The sequence below is a fragment of the Anopheles stephensi genome, chromosome 2 (assembly GCF_013141755.1).
Source record: "Anopheles stephensi strain Indian chromosome 2, UCI_ANSTEP_V1.0, whole genome shotgun sequence".
Classification (NCBI taxonomy): domain Eukaryota; kingdom Metazoa; phylum Arthropoda; class Insecta; order Diptera; family Culicidae; genus Anopheles; species Anopheles stephensi.
Window position 1 is genome coordinate 83,734,172 of NC_050202.1, and position 24,911 is coordinate 83,759,082.

General features: G+C 45.8%; 1 protein-coding gene across 5 annotated transcripts in view; it reads right to left on the reverse strand.

Moving 5' to 3' along the window:
* Nucleotides 1-356: 356 nt before the first annotated feature.
* Nucleotides 357-24,911, reverse strand: part of LOC118507359 (tyramine receptor 1) — a 28,356-nt gene continuing 3,801 nt past the window's right edge. For all 5 annotated transcript variants that reach the window (XM_036045766.1, XM_036045770.1, XM_036045771.1 and 2 more), the window contains one exon: nt 357-8,026. In XM_036045766.1, coding sequence (XP_035901659.1) covers nt 5,968-7,857 — 1,890 coding nt within the window. In that variant the 5' untranslated portion in view covers nt 7,858-8,026 and the 3' untranslated portion in view covers nt 357-5,967. The remainder of the gene's footprint in view (nt 8,027-24,911) is intronic.

Genomic DNA, 24,911 nt, shown 5'->3' on the forward strand with positions numbered 1-24,911 from the left:
CTGTGAATCTAATTAATTTTTAATTTTCCCTTCTAATTAAATGGTAATTAAATCAGAAACGAGCAAAAGCGTTTCTATTGCCCGGTCTGGGTGGCATCACTGGGAGACTGTGGGTGTGCCCACCGGTACAGATTGCGAGGCATGTGACGGAATGGTAGCAGCAGCAGCAGCACCAGTGGACACACTGATTGACGGGAATTAAGCGTTCGTAACGCTTCCGGTTTAACCGACCGTGCCTGATGCAGTTGGGAAGACTCTCGGCCCTCGGAGACGCTGCTATCTGAATCTTTCGGATTGCGATTTGGAGCAAATTATTGGCCAATTGGGGACCAACCAACCCCACCCCCCCACACCTCTTTGTTTGTTTACACTTTGTTCGAACAGATTCTTTATTGCAAATCGAACTAAAACTAGGCAGCCGTTTCCGATTCCGTTGAGTTTTGTTTTTGTTTGTTTTTGCTTTGCTTCCCATTTTTCCCGGTTTTCCTCGCGAGATTTTTTTTTGATTCGATTTATTTATGCTCGATATTAACGTTCGATTTCTACTTATTGGCCTTTGACTTTTACAGGTTTTGCTTATCCTTTTTTGATTACTTTTTTTATTTGATTTGTTTGTAAGCTTTTACACACATTTAGCAGCAACAATGGATGCCCTTTTGCTGTTGGGAATTAGTTTTGCTGTTTCGGTTTTACGCAGTCGGAATTTTTGTCTTGCTTTTGGATACACATTTAGAATTCGATAACGATAGAGGGTTTCAGCTCGCTTTCCAGGGAGCAGTGAGCGCAACGAAAGGAAACCCTCTTAGGGTTCTCGGTTTGCTCGCGTTCGCTGCTGTGGTTTGACATTTGTTAAGCAGTGTTCTATTGCATTTGAAAGGTTTTATTTACATTGGTTGTCCATTTTTTCTCCCTTTCGCACAATATTTTCCGTTCTACGGGTTACAACGAGATAAGCACGGTTAGCTGTGTGTTTTTTGGGAGGGGTTTTAGCCGCAGAAGAGTCGCGTGTTTTAGAATAATCATCTGCCGGGCGTTCGATTATTCTCATTCGTACTTGCTATGCTACTAGCGCTCTACACAATTAACGCACGTTACACCTGGTGTAACGTCGCACCAGGTACCAGGAACATCGCCCGGTGCATACATGGGAAATAAAAAACAATCCAAGCCAGCCACGATCATGGCCTCCTGACGATCATTTGACTACTAACTAGATTTTCCCAGCTCATCCATGATGAGAATGGGGGTATTTTTGTTTGTTTTATTTGCTCATTTGCTACTTTACTTATCTTTCACTTCCTCTCTCTCTCTGTCTCTCTCCCTTTCTCTCTTTCTCTCTTTCTGGACCCTTTTTGCCCGAACTTTGTTTTTTGTGTTTGATTTCTTTATGCACATGTACAAAATATTCATTACAAGCACCGGGGAAGGCTCTACTTGAATGAACCTTTCCCATCGGAACGATATGAGGACGTATTTGTGTGTCTGTGTGTATTTTTCCTTTTTTCAATTTCTCATTTGGGAAAAAAGTTTCGCTAGGTTCGGAACGAATTGTTTAAAAAAATACATTACATCGCGTTAAACAATATTTACAAACAGGTACGTTACGAAATTCCTATTTGCTTCTTACTAACACTACTACTGTTGCTGCTGTCGCACACGCACACATACACCCAACACACACACACACATACAGACTTCCGCTGCAGTCTGTACTTGACTCGATTCAGAAGCATCCGGAACTCACTGAACGGGACGCAGCAGTAATTTAAAACACTATCACTATACTGTACAACGAGTTTTTCCTTTTTTTCCGCGGGAAAAAAGCTGTCGAACTCGAACTTCTCCGTTTTTTTTACGTCCCCATGTTTCTGCATTCGTCTTCCGGAAACCGTTTCACAAATGTGTTGCAATTTTTTTTCCTCCTTTTTTTCCCGGAGCTAAACTTTACAGCAGCATAGGAAAAACGTCTATCGTACGAGTTTGTTTCACACACTCCATTCCGCTTCCGAAAGGCATCGACAAGTCAATGCTCTCACTCCGGCTGTCTTTCTGCCTTTTTTTTTTGTTTGGGGTGGGGCCCCAGTTTTTCGGTTGGAAATTCTGTACAGGAAGGACCGTCCCTTCGGAAAGGTCAAACTAAAGGAAAAACAAAACATCAACCAGCGCATCTTCTCCCAGCTTTCGATAGGTGTTGACGCTGTCCAGTGCAGCGCGGCATTTGTCCAGCGGTTTCTCTTTGGGCTCGTAAAAAGAAGCTGCTGGAGGTGGCCGGTGCGCCATACCGAGATCTTTTACGGTCGCTCGTCGCTTAGATGTAGGGGGAGATTCTTAACATCCACTTCCGGTTGTTCGGCTTTCGGCTTTTCTTTTGCTTTTCATTTCCATGGGAAACCAGTTCAACAGTTCCGTTTTTGTTTTTACCATCACTTGCTTGCTTGCGTTCAAAACTAGGACAAAAGTTTTGTGTGAAGTTTGGGTTTTCCTAGTTCCGAAATTTCTTTTTTCTTTCTCACTCTCTCCCTCTCTCTCTACGATGGAGATGTTTCTGCATCGTGTTTCAATTGTGGATGGAAGGATGTATTGCCAGCCAGAAGAAGCAGTATAAACAATGGATTAATGGCAAGTAGTGATGGGTTCTTTGGAATGCACTTACGGCTTGACTCCGGATTCGGCCGTTGGAATCGTTGGAATTATTCGGAACCGTCGGAACCATTAAAATCGTTGGAATCAGTGGAACTGTTCGGAACCGTAGACGGATTCGTAGCCGGTCAGAACTAGCGAGAATGAGCCCACCTTTGGTAGATGGCCCAACAATTTTAAAAGTATCAACGATTTCAACGATTTCGACGGTTCCGATGGTTCCGACGGTTTCTACGATTCCGATGGTTCCGACTGTTCCGAAAGATTTTGACAGTTCCGAAGGACAGTTCGTTTTCCCATACCTATAGGACCTGTTCCCGATTTTTTTTTCGTAACCGTCCGGAACCTGTTCCGCCTGTTTTGCCAATTTTGCTCATCTCTACTGGCAAGCTGTACCGTCTGGAGTAACTTTCAAACCAAACCAAAAACAAGCTTCGTGAGGTTGTGTCTTCTCGGCAGCGTTTTTGGACTTTGCCGGGAGTACCAAGAACGGGTATGCCTTTTTGTAGTGCAATCAAGTAAGAAGTCAACGTAGCAGACGAACAGATGATAATAATCATAGTTCGGCCAGAGGATCGTCTCGCGCAACGGAGGATGATTGTTTCTCCTAGGGCTGGTGCAAATGATTGGAATGCAAATAGACTGGCCTGACGGGTAACAGACGTTGGCAGAAGAAGTTTGTCTTGTTCGAATGGCAAGCTATTTCTAGGGAAAACGAAAACGAAATCTTTTCTTTTCCGGCTAGCGGTGGTGGTGATGATGGTGGTGGTTTGCGTTTTAAGCGTCTTTTGTGCATCGGTGTCTGTTTTACGATTTCATTTTACTAATTACGCCTTTCGGTTTTGTCTGCGCGTGTAGCTTGTGTCAGGGAAGGGAGCATTTTATTTTAAAATACGGTCATTAAAAGAAAAGCTATAAAATAAAAAAAAGACCCAATGGCACATGGAACAAAATGGGCAAAATTTTCGTAACATGGTTTGTGCTTTCACAAGAAGAGGTCCCCAGTTGGTGTCGTGAAAGATTATAATTTCCCCTGTTCAACTACCCACCACCAGAGGGCGCTCGCTTAATCTCTCTTTGGTGTGTGTTGTGTCGGGAGGAAGTGTTTTGTCGCGCAAGGAGTTTTGTAAAGGACGAAAGTTTTCCATCTTTTCCCAGTTTGGCCAGCTTTTCCTTGCGATCCACCCACCACGGATGGGGGGGGGGGACACCGTTATTTACCGATGCGCACAAGTCTTGTGCATTGTTCTGATTACATTCAGTGTGTCTCCCCATCCCCATGGTGAAAAACATATCCCCCCATGAAAATAATGGGGGCAGGGGGCAGGTGGGTGCTCCTCTTCGCCCGGCTTCCTCATGGTATGACCAGCTTTGGAATGTTCCACCACCGGTACAAAATGATTTCCCGGTTCGCATTTTCCAAGGCGGATGGAAATGCTTTCCCTCCGCGCTATTGTTGTAGGGAAGGAGGCGGTATGCGGTATGCGGGCCGCTCTGCGCTGGCCACACAAACCCTTGGGGCTTGTTTTTGAAACTGTGTTTCTTTTCGCCACCACCTCTGCGCCGTCGGAACGATTTCGGAGCGCCCTGACGACGGTGATGAAGAATGGACCACCTCCGGCCATTTTGTGGCGACCGGACGGTGAGTGTGCAGCTGTCTTTTCACTGGTGACGGGAACAAAGTGGCTTGTTATTGTTGTCGTACATCAAGGCGGACTGTGCGCGTAGGATTTGTTTTCCACCGGATGTGGAACCGTTTGGTTTGGTTTCATCCGAAACGCACCACACCAACAACAGCCCCGTCTGTTTGGCTCGGTGAGGTTAGAAGTATAGAGGAAAGGCATTTATTGTCGGCTGGATTGGTTTGATTACACCACCACACACCGGTTATTCGTGAAGATGGGGGCAAACCTCGGAGGCATCAAAACATCACTCAAAGAAAAAAATACTGGGCGTGGGCAGCGAGCGCTTTAAAGCTGCGGAACTGACTGTTCCGTTTCCGGTCGTGGTTTCGCTTGAGCAGTAGAGCTGGAAACGTTGGCAAACCACAACACCAAAAGTGGCAGAAAATAGGGCCACTCGTTTGCAAGCGCCCGTCCGTCCGCAAGCGGTCCGCACAGTGGCCGGGTGCCCGCCTGTAACACCGGGGCAAAAGAAAATGGCCAACGATCAAAGATAAGAGCGCACCGGTTGAATGAGCGTGAACTGCTCGGCATTGTCCACGTTCGAAGGAAGCGTGAAGAGCAATTCTGGGCTAGCAATGGTACGACCGCCCAAATAGCAAGATTGCTTCCGGGTTACGGAAGTCAGCCAGATGTGGTGGAATATCGTTGGCAAGATTTTCATCACAAATCCGGGGGGGGGGGGCACTTTAGAGTGGAGTTGCATTGAGTGAATACAAAAACAGGGACTCTAACCACAAAAGAAAGCAGCAAAAAAAGACGCCACTTCAAGTGGAAACGGTGGAACCTAATAAAGCCAAACGAGCAACACAAAACGTCAATGGAGGCGCCTGGTGGTTTTCCCGAAAATTTCCCGCCCTTGAATGAAATATGACGACGAGAGTGACTCGAAGCTTTAAGACAAAAGAAAGCAGTAGTTTTGTTGTTTATTTGTACCGGGTTATCTGTCCATCGTCCGAACGATGCTTTCTGTTCCCGTCTCCTAACTGCTTGTGCTTAAACTCCGGCACAGGGGCTCGAAAAACGGGGCGAATAAAATAAATGATGTTGCGGCCGGTGGGAGTTGTCGGTGGGTAAGCAAAGCAAAAAAAAAATAACCCCTCTTTTGTACTTCTTGTACGGATTTCTCCCGGGGATTAATTAGCAAAAAGAAGAAGAAAAAAGGAACGATAAAAATCAATAGCGCTGGCGAGTGAAAAGCTCCATTTTGTGCATTTCGTTTTTTTTTCTTGTTTGCCTCAAGTAGGACGAGTAGGAAAGCAGAGAGTGAGCAGAGAAGTAAAAAAAAGGACACTTGCGTGGCATAAAAGCTTTCGAGCAGTTCCACTTAGTGGCCGCTTGTTTTTTTTTTTTTTTTTTTTTTTATTCATAAAGGACGGCCTGGCCGTATTGCTTAGTGGCCGCTTGTGATGAGTGCTGAATTCCGGTATCATTCAGTAGTGTGTGTGTGTGCATGTAATGGCCGATCGTTTGTTGATGGCACCGGAGTTTTTTATGCTTGCCTTACTGTTTTGTATGCACGTTTTTACCCGTCAAGTGGACACACGCTCACGGAAGATGAACTGATTTCCGGGAAATGATTACCGTAACCGTAACCGTAGCAGAGGGACAGAGCGATACGCCACCATAATGCATCGCTTAATGCTCACTGCTTAATGCCGAGCAGCCGCTTGAAGGCGCGCCGATAGTCGAGATTGAATATGGTGTAAATAATCGGGTTGAGCGCCGAGTTGATGTAGCCCAGCCAGGTGATGAAATTAATTAACTTATTCGTCGGGCAGCAGCTCGGACAGAACGGCAGGATGACGTACATGAGGAAGAACGGCAGCCAGCACACGACGAACACGCCCATGATGATGCCGAGCGTACGGGCCGCCCGCCGTTCCTTGGACAGGGAAATCTTCTGCTTTTCCTCGATAAACTGATTAATGCCGCCCGGCTTGCGGAACGATTGTTTCAACCGGCCACCGATCCGGGTGGTGGCGGGCGGTGCATTACCGCCGGTCCCACTCGCCACCAGCTCGGTCGTGGACTCGTGAAAGCCGACCTCCCGATGGTTCGCTCCGTTCCGGGACCGTTCCGTCGGTTCGGTCGGCGGAATATCACAGTTGCCGGCGCTGGACACATTCGCGTCCGGCCCGGGTGCTTTGCCACCACTTTCGCCCGAACCGGAGTTGTCCGGGTTGTCCGTGACCGAGTCTTCCTCGCGCTGATGCAGCGCCGCCGTTAGCCGATGTTTCTGGTGGTGCTGGCTGTCCTCCGCTGGACCACCGTCGCCCGGCTTCCGGTGGTGCTTTTTCCGGTTGCCACCACCACCACCGACCAACGCCCGCCCGAAGTAGGCGCCCAACCGTCGGCCCTTCTTCTTGCCGTCTGTCTTTTTGCCTGCCAGCGCGCCCGCACTACTCGTGTCGGTGATTTCGTTGTGGTTGTTCGTTTCACTACTGATTGACTCTTGGTCGTGCTGGATCGCCCCATGCTCGGGCCCGTGCTGCTGGACATCCGGATGGTGAATCAGCTGTTGGTGCTGAGGATGCTGCTGCTGTAGCGTTGTGGTGAGCTCTTTCTCACCGTTCCCGGCCACCATGCCGATGCTGCGCGTCGCCAGCGTATTGATCTTGGACGCTTGGGCACGCTCGCGCAACCTTCGCCGGGTGGCGATGTAGATTTCGATGTACACGATCGTCATGATGACGAGTGGGATGAAGAACGAGCCGAGCGACGAGTAGATGACGTAGCCCTGATTGCTCGTTAATTGACACGGGAACTCGCTCGAGAACTCCTCGGGCCAGTCGTTCCAGCCGATCAGCGGTGGCGAGCTGATCAGCAACGACAGCACCCATACGCCCGCAATCAACGCCAGGACTCGCTCGAGCGTTCGCTTCTGGGCGTAGTTGATCGGATCGGTGATGGCCCAGTATCGATCCAGCGCAATGGCGCACAGGTTCAGGATGGAAGCGGTACAGCACAGCACGTCCGACGTAAGCCACATCTTGCACACGTGAATACCAAACTCCCACCTTCCCAAGATCGAGTACGCCACATTGAGCGGTAGCACGAGGATCGCTACTGTCAGATCCGCCACAGCCAACGATACGATGAAGAAGTTCTGCACGATCCGGAGCGGCTTGTACGTGAACACGCTCAGTATGACGAGAATGTTTCCCACGATCGTGATGATGATGATGAGCGTTAGGATGAGTGCCGTACCGATCGCTTCCCACTGCGGTACAGCGAGATCGATGCCGAAGATGCTTGGGTAGAGCAGATCGTCCGGTTTCGGGCAACCGTCGACCATATCGCCGAGGTCCTGCGATGGGTCGGAACCGTTCCCACCGAACCCGACCATCACCTCTGCCGGCGACCCGTCCAGCCCTAGCGTTGTGGTTAGGCCTGCCAGGGACACGGCCGGAATCGTGCCGTCGTGCGTGCGAACTACCATGCCGAGCTCGCGGGCTGACGATGTGTTGGGGCCGTAACGGTCGTCAGCTGTGTGAGCAGTGCTATTGCTAAAGTTTTGTAAGAGTGCACCCATGGTAAAGATGAGGGGTCGGAGGGTTTTTTTTTTCTTTGGCCACGACGTTTGACGTCGTCGCGGCCTGTTACACTCAGCGCATGCGGTCGTAGACCAACTTAATTCGTCCGATTCCTCACCGGTTGGTATGGCTTGCAGTTGTTGGTGATGTTGTTTTGAAGAAGTATTCCTGAAATGGAGAAGAACAAAGAAAGAGAATCATTAGTCATTTTGGTGATAGCTGATAATCATGTTGCTGATGATGGAGTCAAATCATTTTGTTGATAGCTGATAGCTGATTTGAATCAGAGTTGACTAGATTGGTACTTCTGAGTAGAAGGTAGGCTCCAAGATATTATACCAACGGACACTCTACCAGCTATTTTATAGTTTTTCAGCATAAAATTGTTCTTTTGGTAAAAGAAATACTTGGCAATTAGTCTTCGAACGGCAGGATCGAGAATTAAATGGGATGGGATGGGACCATTCCCCCGAAGTACGTGGCCTAGCAGGTTGAGAAGTCAAAAAGATACTCAACAAATGTAAAACTAATCCACTCGGATGAAACATCTTCCCTGGTCATTGTTTCTCAAATCGATCTTCATTGATAAGTCTCAGGGAAAATGACTCGCTTTTCCAGGGAAGTCTTTAAAATAAAATCTTGACCAACCTCAATAACAAGAGTGTATTTCTCGAGTTTCCTTGGAGACCGTCTCACATTAAGTGCAAGTGGATGGAAATTTTCCAATGCTGTTTGGAGCTCGTTTAGTATGTGTTCTTGGAATGAGCTTGCCTCACCGTCTGAATCCTCGTATTAGAGAAAACCACTCGAGAATCAAGGGTGAAAATGTTGTGCATCATTATCTATTAGCCAAACAAGATTTTGACATAGGACATAGGGAGATAGACATTTTCACTGAACGGCCGGTCATTTAACTATCCTCTAGACTTATTTATTGTTATGGGGAAATGTTCCTGATGGGATTCGATACCCGTCCTTGAATCAATTCAGATATGGACTATGTTCAATCGTACTCGTCGAAGATGAGCTTCTCCAGCAACTTTGGGGCCCTTTTGCCTCACAATTAGATTAAAATAAAAATATATCGCCTATGGAATCACACAAAAACATCTCATGTACATATCAGTAAAGCTCATCGCTTCAGGTCAGTTCAGCCGGAAGCAACAACACTCTGGCGTGGCATCGTCGGCTCCCTAAAGCCATCCAAAATAGCCAACAAATAGCTCACCAACAGAATGATGCCAATCCGTGAATTATATATTCACGCCCGATTCGTTTTCATTAGCACTTAAACTGGCGACAGAGACAGACAGACAGGCAGAGAGAGCGGACGCGGTCAAAGGTGTTTGGCCAAACTTTTGGGGACCAGCTGATGCAAAGGTGTAAATTCCGGACCACACCACAACCTCCAGGTTTTCCGGTTTCTAACTGTACGCAGCATTTTGCCGTAGCGAAAATGAATATGAATGTCCCCCTAAAGTTTGCAGAGCGATGAACCTCTCAAACTTCCGTGCGGCTCTCCACTTTAGACCGAGTGAGTGTGTGTGTGTGTGTGTGTGTGTGTGTGTGTGTGTGTGTGTGTGTGTGTGTGTGGGAGGCTAATCGTACCAAAGCTTGTGGCCATTTCCCGGACGATAACTTAAACCCGCGTACCCGATAACCCGACCGAAAGGTTTCCTTTACCCATTAAAACCTCACCTCTCGCGGTACTTCTCCAGCGCGCGTCCACCGATCCCCATTGGGCTCCATTGCCAGTAATTGTTCTGATGGTGTGTTCGTGATAAACCCAACGATGCTGGGTGAAAATTATATTCGCACGAAGGATCGTTTGCGGTTTTGTCGGGAGCCAGTACAGCATTGGGAGGGGGGTGGGGGATAATTTGTCTCCTGAGGCATGACAGACCGATGGAAACGTCGCCTGTCAACATTACATACCGCGCCTTGGCGGAGAGCCGGTTGCCGGATTTCGGTGGGTTTGGTCGATATTCGCACACTTATTGTTCCCTTAATCTCGTCGACATAAATGGCCGCTTGTTTCGGTGAAGGGGGAGCACAAACTGGCGAAGGGGAGTTGTGTGTGCTTTTGTTTTTTTGGTTTTCTATTTGCAAAGAGCTTCATCGAGAGCTTCATCATTTCACGAGTTTTATTGAACGGCAAATATTTGATAAGTCCCTGCTGCGAGAGTCCCTCGGTCGAGATTTTAATGGTAGAGCGGTGAAGAAAGACCGATCGAGACTGTGCACACAATGGGCGAAAAGGGGTTCATCATCATCGTCATCATCATCGTCGTCGTCGTCGGTAGCATCATCATTCTCTCGTCTCTATTGGCACAAAATTATCGGTGCTTTTAATTAATTGCTATTGAAAATCCGATTCGTGCATTACGAGGATCTTCGATTGGTGGCCACCAATCGCTGCCAGACACCATTTGCGAAACCGATCCCATTAAGCCGGGATGTATTTTCGCCCATTACTGTGTTTGTTAGAACAGGCAGAGGATTTGCATTTACAGATAAGAGCGTGCGTGTCATTCGTGTACCGTCCCCGGGTACAGACGAATGGGTTTTATTGATTATTTTATTTAACACTTAATACGCTCCACTCACTCACTCACTCGCGTGGAGGTTTTTAATGGTCGGTCTCCACTTCATGCCCGCCTTAGCCGGGGTGAGTGTTTTTGTGGCAATCGCGCCTAAATAAATTGCCCTCGGGAATGATTAAGATTATTAGCTGTGAAAGTATCTGGTCGAGTTGATGGATTAAGTGGCGGGATGGAATGGAACGGGGTGGGCTGGGGTAGATTTTATTCCCCGAGCGTGTTTGTGTACCGGCACGAAGGCTTAAGAGTTTCGACAGTTTTCCTAGGAAAACACGTGCACGAGGAGTTCGGTTCCACTCGAGTGGAAACTCAATCGGCGCACGGATGACGAACGGATAAGATGAGCTGCGAGTGGCAGAAACCGTTTCGTGGCCCCTTGCTTGCTTGATCCGTCCGCGTGTTGATTCTACAAACGGGAAAGGGTAAATAGTAAACAACGTATCACTTGGCAGGAGCGCCAAAAGTCGAACCGAGGGAATCGAAAATAGCAATCGTAGAGAGCGCATGGTGATGTCGAGCCGGGCCGAGCAAACACAGAGCTGACACGCCGGTCGGCTTTTTCCTGTTTTTTTTTTTTGTTCCATCTGTCCATCGTTTTCCCGATGACGTATGAGAGTGGACCGGCTCGACCGGGGTTCGCTTCTCCAGCCCCAAAAACCCTTCGACCCTTTTAAAGGATGCTGGAACCGGTGCTGGGGGGGAAAAAGGAAAACGGGCGTCCCTTTTTTTTCCTGGTGGGCTTAAATCTTGAAATCTCGCTCTCGAACACTTGTCTGGGCGGTGAATAGTTAAACATTCCTTTCGTAAGTCGCCGCGTTCCGTCGTGTGTTGGCATTAAATCATCCCGGCGGAAGGTCGACCTTTCCAAGTAGGTCGTTTCAACAATGGACTGGCCTGGCCTGCCAACAGTGAAACCGTTGAACGGAAATTAAAGTTTTCAACCAATCCTACCATTGTACGTGTGCGCGATGTTCGGTTTGAGAGCTCGGGAAGCTGGCAAAAATCGGACCAAGATTATCGTACTTTATGGCGTCCGTTTGGATGGGGGTTGAAATTTCCATAGCGCTGTATGATTAGCGACAGCTCGCGACTTGTTCCGGGAATGTGGGTGCCCCGGGATGGGATGGGAAATCGTTTTATTGGCAAAAGTAATCAGCGTGGAACCAATTTGCACTTAGTTTTTACTACCCCGTTTGCTGTTGGGCTGAAAGTTTGCGATAGTGGTGCGGCCGGGAGTGCATCGGGCGTGTACAAAGATCACGATCATCGGGATTGTAAACGTGCTGACAGTCACACAATCGATCTGTTTCCTTGTCAAGCGAGCAAAGGCAGTGTCGTTTTAATTTTCTTTACAACTTTTTGTAGTAAGTTTCGGTTTAAAAGTTGTTCCTAATAACCAGTGGATTATGATTTGTTCGTGTCGCTTTAGGGCGTCCATGTAGAAGTGATGGCTTTGTTGCGGTTTCTCAGAAATGGAATTAGACCATGAGCTTTTTAGAGGACTCGTGGAAAAGGACAAATCTGTTAGGCGGTTGTGGCGCCACACAAATAAGCCAGTGAGTAATACCAAGCTCATTCGAAAACTTGGTCGTGTTTATGTTGATTATTTCGGCTTTGAAGAATTCAGTTCAAATATCAACTGTCGGAATGAGTCTGTCTGTTTTGGATTTGAGGATAATCCATAGTACTAGAAGCGGCAGCCATAAATATGATGTTCAAGCATCTAGTTTTTGATCAATTTAATATAATTGAAATGACAATTCTTGCATTTTTTTGCAATAGAAAAACATTGTCAAACAATTGATATAGCATAGCCAAAAGTGGCATAAGCATAAATAGCCTTAAAACCCAACAAACTGCATGGCGTAGAATTGAATTTGATTTAAAAATGATAGAATAAAATGTAATACATCAATTTTATACGATTTAGCTGGCCGTAAAAGGGCTGGCCTTTGTTGTTTAATAACCATAATAATCCATTTTAATGGCAGGCTTCTTAGATGAAACGGCAAACAAAGCTAGTTAATATGGAAACGGCTTCGTATGACAGGGAAATCAAATACCTTTTATTGTGATGTCCTCAGTTGATTTTATCATAGTAGCCGTTGATATTGTACACGTGCTTTCAGCACTCGGCTAAGTGCGTGCAATATCAACGGCTACTATGATTATGATCTAATGATTTCCCCTTTCATCTCCAGCCGTTTCCATATCATTTAGCTTCGTTTGCCATTTCATCGAAGGTGCGTACAATAAAAATGGATACTATTGCCTTATCAACTGAAAAACCCTGTATTGTTCATAATGCTTTCGAAATCAAAATAAAACAAAAATGAAAAAATACAATGATATTCACCACCACCAATATCGATAAAGCGAAACGAACTTGATATTTTCTGCAATACATTTTCCTTCCTTGATTCCCCGAACTCCGTGTTTAATGGATGCAAACCCTGCTTTACGTTACATCGTAGAAACACAGCAGCAACAATCTTCAAGCTACTCAGAAATAATATTACTTATTTCTTTCTATTAAATTACTGAGTCGACAAACGAGATAGCGACTTCCATGAGCTCATGCTTCAGTTTTCAGTATTTTGTCTCAAAGTTAGTGGGCTTAAACCAGGGCTTTCCACAAGCTAGCTTCCGACTGCGTTTTGATAACCTTTCTCATGAAGGAGTTCTATCAACATATTTTCTCCACGAATTTTCCGTTGTCTTTTCCCACATACAATACCAATGTCGTTGAATAACCGAGTAAGAGGAATTGAACCGTTTTTTTTCTTGTCAGCTTTCAGTAAAAAATCCATTGAAGCTCCGAGGACGGAAGGTTAAACTGAAACTTGAAACCAATTAAATAAAATAATTTTCTATACAGCACACCGTCACTCGTCGACTGGGAAGGAAAAACGCGCCTTTGGCAACTCGACCGGTACATATAATAAAGCGTATGGAAGGGGGCACCCTACGTGTGGCACTTTTATTACAACCCATCAGAACGTGATCAAAGCAAGACGTTAGTGACTGGCCCCGTTTCCATGCCGGTTCCATGCCATCACTATCACTGTGGCGATCTGGAAAAGCGAAGAATGGAAAATAATATTGCATGCATGTTGCTGATGCTGTTCCGACCTGACGATGATGGCATATTTGCCTCCCACCCCACTCTCCCAATGATGTACCGTGCCGATAATGATGAAATCCGTCCATCTTCGCACGGTATGTTCGACTGCAGCGCCAAAAGGGTGATCTAACCTTGCTCTAAGATCGTTAACCTTCTCGGGGGAGGGCAGAGGTTCGCACTGGGGAGGTTTGGTGCAAGCAAGAAGTGCATTTGGTGTGCCGCACTAATGAAGTTGTTCGCATCGTTCTGGTGAGTGCCAAAAACGATTGCTGATGTTTTTCGAAACACACAGCCACACAACACGTTCTGGTTCGCAACGAAAAAAGGGGGGTTTTGCTCGGGTCGGGAAAATGGGGAGCGGTGGGAAAATTTTCGTGACAAGAAGCAATTTCGTTGCTTGGCCGGTGTTTCGTCCGATGCAAGCCGTACGATCGTAAGGCAAGGCGTATCGCACAGCACGTAATGAAGTTGATGTTTCCCTTTCGTTGCCCAGTTTGCTCGCTCGGGCCGAGTACCACCAGCGTAACCACGGGCCAGGCGCAAATGTGAATTGCGTAAAATTGTGCATCAGCTTGTTTGTGGTGTGCGGATAAAAGCATCAAGCAAACGCCCAAAAGAATTCGGTGACGGCGGTACGTTTTGACACCTGGTGTGCAGGCTTCTCGTTTCGCATTTCGAGCTTGATTATGTCACGGTGAAAAGAAAAGAAGAAAAGGGGGCAGCAGGAGGGACAAAAAATGGAGGATGCGAAACGGTTTTCCTTTTTCTTTTCATCCCATTTTAACTCGCCCATCAAATGGCTCATTGGCAAAAGGATCGGTAAGCTGCCGGTTGAATGACGATCGGGTGCGCCTCGGTTGTTTACGAGCACCGACGCTTTGTGGGGTTGACCGTTGTACCGGTCGGTTTTGATTGGTTCCGTAAATAAAGAGATGGCACGCTGCCAGAGAAAAAAAGGTGTGTAAATCATGGCCGATGCTACCGGGGGATCGCACATCAATCCATCCGAAATGGACCAGTTGATTAACGCGAAAAGTGGTTGGGAAAAGTTTTTCGAGCCAGGTGGAAGATCGTAATCGAGCCGGGCGTTTTATGAAGTAGAATCTCTTCCCTCTATAGTGTGCTACCTAAACACGGTTTTGTGGCAAAGAAAAGTGATCACCGTTTTATGGGCTAAAAGGGGGGCGAACCGACCCGGGTGAACTGGTGGCCAGTTTGTCATCATAAAATCGTACCAATTTATTGTTCACATCATAAAACATGAAATATGATTTCATCGGGGCAAAATGAATTGTGCCAGCGAGCGTGACCTATAGAGTGAGAGAACGAGAGAGAGAGAGAGAGAGAGAGAGTAGGAAAGAACGTGAGGAAAAACAACGCATATCTAAAAGGCTGATAGGGAATGGTTCATATATAAATGGGTTTGATTTTTCCGGTTATGGGAACAAAATCAATCGAACGCCCGAGGTTCCCTACACGTGCACTCCATACGTGGCAATAAATCAAACCAGCGTTCAGAGAAGGCTACCCGGCCATGGGGTTGAATCGGTAAACCTTTATCAAACGTTACAAATGGCTGTAAACTGTTGTCGTAGCCCTTTTTTTGTCATTCACACAAAAAAAAACACCGACAAACACCGCCATTATGAGCGGAAAATAGCTATCATCACGAAGGGCCGTAAATTATGCGTACGATAATAAATTTAAAAAAAAAACACCCGAAACAAAACATCGGAATATGTCGCTTAAGCTTTGTTTCGACGAGGGGGAAAAAGAGTAAACGAAAACAAAAAAAAGGCCCACCATGGTGGAGGTCATCAAGGATCGATTTTTGAATCATAATGCATGATGAATTTTCGATTAGAAACGAACAGAATGATACAATCGCAGCCGCTTGCGATAAGCGATGTGTGATGAAGGCAATCTTTGGCGCGGTTAGGTGAAAAACTGGTTAAAGGGAAAATGTTGTTAAACACTCGTATCACACAGCCGTGAACATGGGCATGGGACGTCGATATGCCTTTTCGCGTGATTAATAAACGTCCACTCGTCCATTCGTAATCAAAGCTCCTCGAACAAATCGAAGGTGAGTTCGTTGGTTGGTTCCCCTTTACGAGTCGTGGGAAAAAAGAGTGTAAACGCACATTCACATCCACTCCGATGGGGAAAAACGAAAAGGAAACAAAAAAACCCAAACGAGCCTGATGTTCGGCAAAACCGTGGGAATTGTGCAGCAGTTGGCTGGCTCGATTGGTGCCAAGTAGTAGGGCAGCCGAGACCAACCAAACCAAAAAACAGGGCACACGGGGCTAAAGTGAAAAGATAATGCGGTTGTCACGCAACCCAATTCCCAACGCGGTGTGGAGTATGGCAAACTGTGGTAGCCTGGTCAAGGCAGGTTGCTGTGGATTAACATCAACCCTTTGAAAGGACGAGCTGGAAAAAAGCACCCCCCCCGAGTTGGGGAAAAACGCAACCGGGTAATCCCGCGCTTCATTTCCGTGAGTGCTCTCTTGTGTAAGCACAGTGACACATTTTTTTTCTTCCTTTCCGATGACAGTGATTTGTGGGGATCGAGTGTGTGTGTGAGTGTTTTATTTTACTTTTTACATTTATTTTTTCTCCGTAGTGTGCAAGTTAAAAGCTGTGAAATCCGCGTTGTGCAATTGAACTACGGCAAAACAGGTTGATGTAAAGCGATTTGTCCTATCGTTTTGATTGAGCAGGCTTCGAGGTGTTTGTTTTTGCTTTTAAATGTATGCGTTAACAACGCTTTTTTCATACGATGTTTTTATATATCTAGATCGACCAGCAACATATACTGTTTGTATGTTTTGTATGTTATCTGTTTTGTACAGAACAGATTTGTTTGTGAAGTTAGTTGATTTGGAGCAGAAAGTATCGTTGGTGTCGTCAGCGATATTTCCGTGTGAATAAGTTGGTTATTATTAGTTATTTCGGCTTTTACTGGATAAAATCGATATCCAGGGTAGTGTCCAGACATTCGCCATTCTGGAAGGTCCTTTAAACGATCTAAGCCTGAGGCGAAAACTTGATCCTGTTAGCGCTTGAAGTTCAGATCAAACTCCAAAATGGTAGAGGATCATCTGGACAAAATCGACATTTCTTATACAATGTTCCTCGAAGTCAAAGTTATCCTCAATCCATCGAAATTATAGCAATTAAATGGTTTTGGTGAATATTGAAGTTGTGTGACTGAGTCCTGCAGATTATCGATGGCAAATTTTATCCCCAGACTTAGATCCTGAAGAACACTCTCCTGTGCTGGTCTTTCCTGAACCATATTCCTCACGAAATCTAGAACTTGATGATCGGATCAGCCGTCCAACGATCGATACTAGGAAAAACCATAATTGGAGAACCTTTGTTGTTTCAAATTTGGAGTCAAATGGTGAAGAGGATACTAAAAAATATGGAAATAGAAGAGACTGTCCTTAGCAGCGAAAAACGGACTTTTTTAGATCTTGTATATCTACTTTTGTGATCAAGATGGAGGATCATCTGACGACTAGGGCCTTAAAACGCTAACGACCAGGAAGGAGTGTCACTAACTTTGAAGAGTACTGTTTGTAGGTGTAGGTTTCTGGCAAAATTTAGTAATTTTATTCTAATAGTTAACCAACATTCCTCAATATTGATAGCATATGTTTCTGACATGCAATTTTTATCTTACCTCAAAGCTTCACTACCACAAAGGAACTAAAGAAAACCGACCGTTCATAATCTTCAACGTCAAGTTCAATTTGTAGTTCACCTTATCAGTAATGAGATTTAACGCGAGCTGATAATTGATGTCACATCCGCTTATCCGGCGAGCTTCTTTCATTATGCCGGCTAATGAGATGCCGCTGCTTATAGCAGGCTCGCGTTCTCGACAGCAAATACTCGGTTGATTTCTAATTTCTAACCGAAGAAGCTGAAGAAAGCATCAACAAGCGCAAACTGCTGCTGCTGCTGCTGCTACTGCTGTTGCTGGGGCAAACGTCGTCATCGTCGTCAGTGTGGCACGACCGTCAGACCAAACCGTCAATTTAATTTCGCCCTTCACTTGACGGCGTGAATTGAATCGACGAATGACTTGTCTGCTGCTAACAGCTTATCAAACACTTCGCAGAATATATATACATATACATCGCTCTAGCACCGCCGCTCTCCAGCTCTATGCGCATAGCCAATGGAGATAGAGATCCGGTGGAATCTGAATGGCACTTCGGGAATGAGGCCAGCAGGGGCGGAAAAAAGGCATCCAGCGGGCGCCCTGCTGCGGAAGGATGGAAATGACGGAGGGGGGAGAAAGAATTTCCCACACCCAGTCCGTTTGCTACTTATCGGAATGTCATTCCAATCATTCCCGATTGGTTCGGCAGGGTGTTCGGTGTCTCCATTAAGCGGAAGAAAGAACTCCCGAGGAACGTCTGTTGCCGTCTCGGCAAGGAGCAACAACACATGGCGAGTGAAAGTGATGCTGCAGCAATTGAGATGTCTTTAATCTACTCGTTACTGTTTGATTGCAGATGGGGGACAAACCAAACAATAGAGAATGGAAAATAGACAGAGAGAGAGAGAGAGAGAGAGAGAGAGAGAGACAGACAGAAAATGGGGATATATACCATTACAAATAATACAATTTTCGCTTCTAATCATCCATGTTTTCAGTTCGTGGAAAAGCGGGGTTTAGCACTGCATCGGATCGCGTTTTCTGTTCGCAAAATGTTTGCAAACGATTGGATCACGGAGTGGTGATGATAAATGGTGAAAGTTTATGGTCGAAACATATCCTTCCCTGGCACATATCGGCCGGTTTGGCCAATCGTTCGAATGCGTACGTTCACATTATTTAAAAATGTATGCTGACACAAGCACGCTATGGGGGCGAAACGGGTTTCCGATTATTTTTTTTCCTGCTACTAATAGGGAAAATAGAAAACTTTTTTCATTAAATTTCCATGTTCGATGTGATTAAGCGAGCGAGTGAATGGTTCGGATCGTTTGTGGGTGAGAGTGGGAGAACGCCGGCGGTAACGGTCTGATTGGAGGCTATTACGATTGGAAAAACAAGCTTTTTCCGGGGCCCATTTTGATTGAAAATGGGTGAACAAGAAATAAAAACCCATTTCCACGATGCTTACGATAATGTTCATGTACATTCTGCTTTGGGTAATGAATTCGATTGGTCGCATTTTATTGCTAGCGAGGACGCTGCGGGAAAGGACATTAGGATAACTCCCACGTACCGGCCCTCACAATCTCGCCTAATGCGTTGATGGGTGTTTAGTGGACGATAACCGTTTGGAACACACCCACACACCAAGGCAAGACTTCTAGGACGATTTCGAACTAGTTGCAAAAGATGTTTAAACGTTATGATCGCCATGTAGACGATGGAGTCATTCGTGTTCCAATCAATTTATTTTTATTAATTGTATAGATTGTTGTTCATTCAGATTGTTGAGTATTTTTTTGTATTCACTATTAACCTATTTTTTAGAATTGTAATCAGATTTTTTATTGGAGCAATAATCATTGTTGACATTTTTGTGCTTGTAAGTTTGACAACTAGAGGGCGTACATCTTTATAAAATGTAGTGCGTAGTTTTTTCACTAGGTCAGTGCGTTAGTGTTCAGTTTTGAATTTGTTAGTGTTAGGACCGTTATTTTGAATCAGATTGGGGCGCATCATCGCTCTCAAATTTTTATTTGCCAGATTTCTTCCCATTTCCTCCCATGGGGTAAATCATTTTAAGTTAGCTACTAATTTGAGATGTCTAGCAGTTTATATCAAAAAAGCCTTTCGTCCGATGTTGCTAGCGCTTTCATATTAGCTTTTACGGAAAGGACCAACAGCTCGCAAGTAACTTATGTAAATCTTGCGAAAGGGATGTTCCGCAGCTAGATAAATGGGACGCCCATCCTAACCTTCGCTCCTATCTGAGATGGAAAATCTTCTCCCGGGCACACGGAATGATTATGATGGACGGCCTTATTACACGGATGACGGAAGCTGTGTCAACATTTGCATACATGTGAACTGATAACAGTCGGCTTAGTAAGGCGGAAAATCAGTAAGCAGCAGTTTTGTTTTTCTCGGTGGCAAGCTTCTCATGTGTGAGATAAAAAGAAGGCTTTAACATTTAAAGAGGCGGAGTTGTGGTTAATTAAATTTTAATGACCAAATCTTTTCCGGACAGACACACATCACACACGTGCGTACAAGGTCGGGTAATAAATCTCATTTGAATGCACCGGTTTGTTCCCACGCGTGTATGTCAGGCACAGTGTAGGGGTTTGGTAGGATGGGGGTTTTTTCCCCCTACAAAACCCCCTTTCATAACCCATCACTAAAATGAAGGAAAAGTTGAAGCACGTTTTCCCAACACCGGACCACACCGGGGTAAAGAAAAAAGGGGAACAGCCCCAAAACAATACAAAAAAAGCCTCCAGTACGCACCGGCTGTGAAGGACACTTTTCGGTGCAAAGAAAAACTCTGTAAAATGGCCAAAAACCAACAGCTACTCGTGTGTGTGTGTGTGTTTTTCGTGTGGGTTCTCCAGTTTTGGGACCTCCAGTCTCTTTTTTTTTGCTGCTCTCATCCACCTCTCCCATGTGGTCGCTTTGTGCGGTGGAAAAGTGCTCTTTACCTATTTTTCACTCTAACCCCTGCAACTTACACCGACCCCGACCGCCCTCTATTTCGTTCAGCTCAGGCATTTAATAGTAGCTTTTTGGCACGTTTCCACGGCCACAGTTTTCCGGTTCGGCATAGTTTTCATCTCATCCGGCACCAGTTTTTACACGAACGATGGTGCGCGTATGTGATGTAGCATTTTTTTTTCCTTTACTAAAGCGGTGGTTGGTGCAAAATTTTGCGAATGTGGTCGTAAAGTTTAAACTACCCCATTTGTACCGAGAGAGAGAGAGAGAGAGAGAGAGAGAGAGAGAGCGAAGGAGAGAGAATCAAAAAGTGGATGAAAGTTTTTGAAAAAGTGCTTCTCGAAAGTAGGAGGGAAAAAAACTATGAGGTGGAAAATAACAAAATGGGAAAATTGCATACGTATGGTTAAAAGCGTGTTTTGTCTGTATGACACTCAGCTAAATCAGAGTCTCCGAAAAAAAAGTCTACAAGAGTCCTGAAAGTAACAAAAAAAAAAAAAAAATGAAGCCAAAACCACTCAGCAAGGAAAACAGTGGTGGAGTGTAACATGGCATTAACTTTTTTTTTTAGGAGTCCAGGAATTTATCCGCACTATATCCGAATTGCCTCGAATTGCCCCAAAGGCTCTGGTCTGGCATGCGTTTGAGCGAGACAGACGCCGAGGATCAACTTTTACTGCAACTAGCGTGATATGAATTTTAAGCTCCCCTGGTGACCAACCATCAGCTGTGGTAATATTTTTTTTGTTTGGCGTCTGTATGTATAAGCAGGGATTACTCGTACGGACGGATTCCCCTTACCTCATTAATCACCGTCAGACAGAGGCCGCCGGTGGACATTGGGTAATCTGTGGATTTTGTGGATTTTTTTTTTGATCCGTACGCTTCAACGACTAATTCCAAAAGTTGCCTGTCCAATTCTCCCCACGACTTGTCATGCTCGGTCTCGGTAAGCGTATTAGAATGCTAATTTTCCCAACATTAAGTGTACGGCCTGCTGGGGCTGTCTGGACGCTGATTGAGATGTGAATGAAGATGCAGAAATTTAGAAAAAAGCCCCTCTGTACAAACAGGCGACAAATTAATTGCAAAACACGTGCACGCACAGCAGAATACAAGGGACAAGTTTTAAGCTTCAGGAAGCGTTTTCCGGTTCCTGTTTGAAAAGCGCCTGTGTGTGTGTGTGTGTTGATGTAAGAACAGGGGCATCAGGCAACAACGAAAACCGAGTTGTGTCGGTAATTAATTTGCTTTGATTATGTGAAAACAGATGCGAAGTCTGTGTTGGTTCTCTCTCTCTCTCTCTCTCTCTCTCTCTCTCTCTCTCTCTCGCGTAGCGGACCAAAACATTGGCGTGAAGCGAAAAGTGTTCGGTAGTCCAACGTCCAATGTTTTAGCAATTTCATTAGAGGAGTTTTTAAATAAGAATACTTTTTCCCCGGGCTCTTTTTCCTCCAAAGGGAGGCGAGCGTGTGCGTGTCTGTCCTATTTCGTCTGCGGACAGACCTTGAAGCAAACGGGATGGATCGACGGAAGGAACTTTTCTCCAGGGTCGGCGTAACGCGTACGTCTCGGCTTGCCGTTTCAATATCCCCTCAAAAGCTGGGTCTTACGTTGCCCAGCCGACCGACATCACCGTATGAAAAAAGGGGTTTGTTGTGCCACCCGTTCGTTAGGTAGGGGTGGCGTCCGTGGTGCTCCTTTGTGCAAGCTGTTGCTCCCCGTGACAGAAGGCGACACGATATTGAATTAGATGTCTTCCTGCTGGTCCGGCTGAACTCTGGCAAAGGTCTTTGCTGCCGCTGTCGATTAGATGAAGTCTCGGCCATAGACATTGGGTTCAATCTGTTTTCCAATCAAAAGCTCGACAAGGGCGGCCCATACTCCGGTCGACGATTCTGGCAGCGTGAAGATTGAAGGATAAGGATTTGCTACCGAACGGCGCTAAAAGCCGATCGTTGGGATGAAGCAAGCGGGCGCTCGCTACGAAAGAATCATAAGCGACGTGGGACAAAGTGAGGTTAGGGCGTCATGTTTTAAGCTGGATGGATTTGTAATAGTACCGATATTGCGTTCCCGGCGAAGCGCTTGCTGAGAGCTGAGGGAGCCGGCGCACAGTTTTACAAAATTCATTACTACCGGAACAATATTGGTTTTTGCCCGCATCGTCATAAAATCCCCATTAAGAGCATCACGCACGTTTGACCACATTTAATTTCAATCGCCGATAGTTCACCGGTGTTGCCGCTAGAGGGCGCCGGGATCGGGATCGTGTCAGTATCTCTCGGCCACTTGCTTTATTGCGGACACCCATTCATATGTCGATTTGCGTTTAATTGATGTACATTAATTTCAGTTTCTGGTCGCCTGGGCTGTCAATAAACATTCAGGGCATGAAAATTGCGTGCACACAATCGCAACGGCACACAAAGAGAGGAATGAAATATATCTCGCATATCCTGCTGCATGCTGTGCTCTACTCTAAGCCCTAATTCCGATTTATTTCACCCCAAACCCCGTATGCTTCATTACGCGGTGCGCATAAATAACGCCAAACCGTCAAAGACCAATCGGCAAACACTCTCGGCCGATGATGGCGATGACTATGGAAATGGTTTCCTTTTTTTTGTTGGAGCGCACGAGCATAGCATACGGACATTTTCTGCCGGGTTATCGATTCCGGAAAAGCCGTGAACCTGACCGGACCTCACCAGAACCAGGGAAGCACTGTCATTGCTGACTTGGCGTTTGTTGGCCGTGTTGTGTCCCGTGTTTAGCCTTTGATCTTTCTCTGCAACGCCTCTTCGGTGTAGAAGGCTTCCGTGTCCGCTTTGCGGAGCGTTCCAGGACCCCGTACCAGGGCAGGGCTTTAATCGTGTGGCATTAGTTTTCGATCGGTTCGGCCAACTTTTGACAAAGGTACGGTACGGCGCGGTGAAGCTGTTTCCGATAATTGAAATCGATAGTTTGACAGACCAAGTAGGGTGAAAGTTAAAATGGCAATGAATTACTGTTCAGTATTCAACCTGGGAAACTGGTTCAGAGCTTGAAAGAATGGAGCGTAAATTCGACACAAGATTCGAGAGAAAGTTTCCCAAAGGTCAGGCATTCTTTCACTCCCGTCGGCTGGGCTCACTCGCTCGTTTGAAAGTTAAAGTGAACACTATTATCATAAAATCTGCTCAATAGGAAACTCGATAAGCCATCATCAACTTGGCAGGATGGTTGGAACTTTACCTCATCCCAGCGTAACGAACGTGCTTATTTTAGTTACGAGCCAGCCACGTGGGCTTCACAGGCCCCATAGTTAGCAAAAGTACGTCTCCTACGCAAAACGGTTCACCAAGAACAAGAATATAGCTATTACGGCTAAATTGATGGCGTATGGCGGTACACTTTAAACAGTGTGCTTCTTCAAATAATGTCCTGCTTTAAGGCAACGATCATCGTATCGCATTACAACGCTTACACAGCTTGTTTCTGGCAGATGCTAAAAATATGAAATAACTTCCAATTGATCCATCATTCTGGGAGAAAAAGGACCAACAAAAGCAAAAAAAAACGCGCCCGGCAATAACCACTTTCCGTAATGGCGCGGGCAGGTTGAAACATTAAAGTATCATCGTCCTAGATAACTTATTCCGATTAAATAGCGGAAAACAATTTCCAAACCATAATCAAGAGAAAATGGCGTTGCTGGAGTGGAGGGGGGGGGGGGGGGGAGAGCTCCGGCCGACTCGAGGAGGTTTTAAAAATAACGACAAATTTGGAGGTTGTACACCTCTCACCTACTGTTTGTTTTCCTGTCGGCCACAGGAAATAGGAGACTGAAGGAAACCGCCAAGGAGGAAAAAGAAACGGAAAAACCCACCGAGGAGATTTTCCCGGAAAGAGGCTTGTTTTTGGGGTGAAAACTTTTACCCGAGAAACGGGCCCAATGTGGTGCGCATTCAGACTTCCAAATTCGAGGTTTTGTCAAGAGTTTTGTGTGTGTGTGTGTGTGTTTGTGTTTGTGTAATAGACCCAGTTCAAGGGGGCGTAGATAGAAATTAAAGGTTCTTCAAGCGTTTGTTCTTTATCGTCACGTGTACTTGTCTGTGCATGTGGGAAAGGGGTTTTGATAAACATTGTTTTGTAAAAACCTTCTTCTGTTCTGTGCCCGTTCTTCCTTTGCGTGAAATTTGCACTTGCCCCACTTGACACTCGGCTGTTTGTGACACGGAGAACGGGATAGATAGATTCGGGGTAAAAAGGAAAACGGTCCACTTCCACCGGTTGCTCGGGTTCAATCAATTCCCCTGACAAGGGTTCAATCGCCGTTGGTTAAGAGCTGACCGACAGCAAACGGCAAACACACACATACAGAAGCACATGTGTGGAAAAGAGAAACATAAACACACACACATGTTTTGCATTGCGTGGGACTAATTGGGTTATGGATAATCTAAAGAAGGGTCTGATTGAGGCCTGCTGGCACGTGGGAGACTTTCAAGCTTCAAACAAATGACTCCCGAGGATGGCGATGATGCTGATGGGGTAGATGGCCTCACAAGACTATTCATCCTCGGAACCGCTTTTAGTACGACAGGGAGATTAAAAGACATCGGTATGCATCAACTTCTAGTGAGTGTCACAATGTTTTAATAGAATATTAAA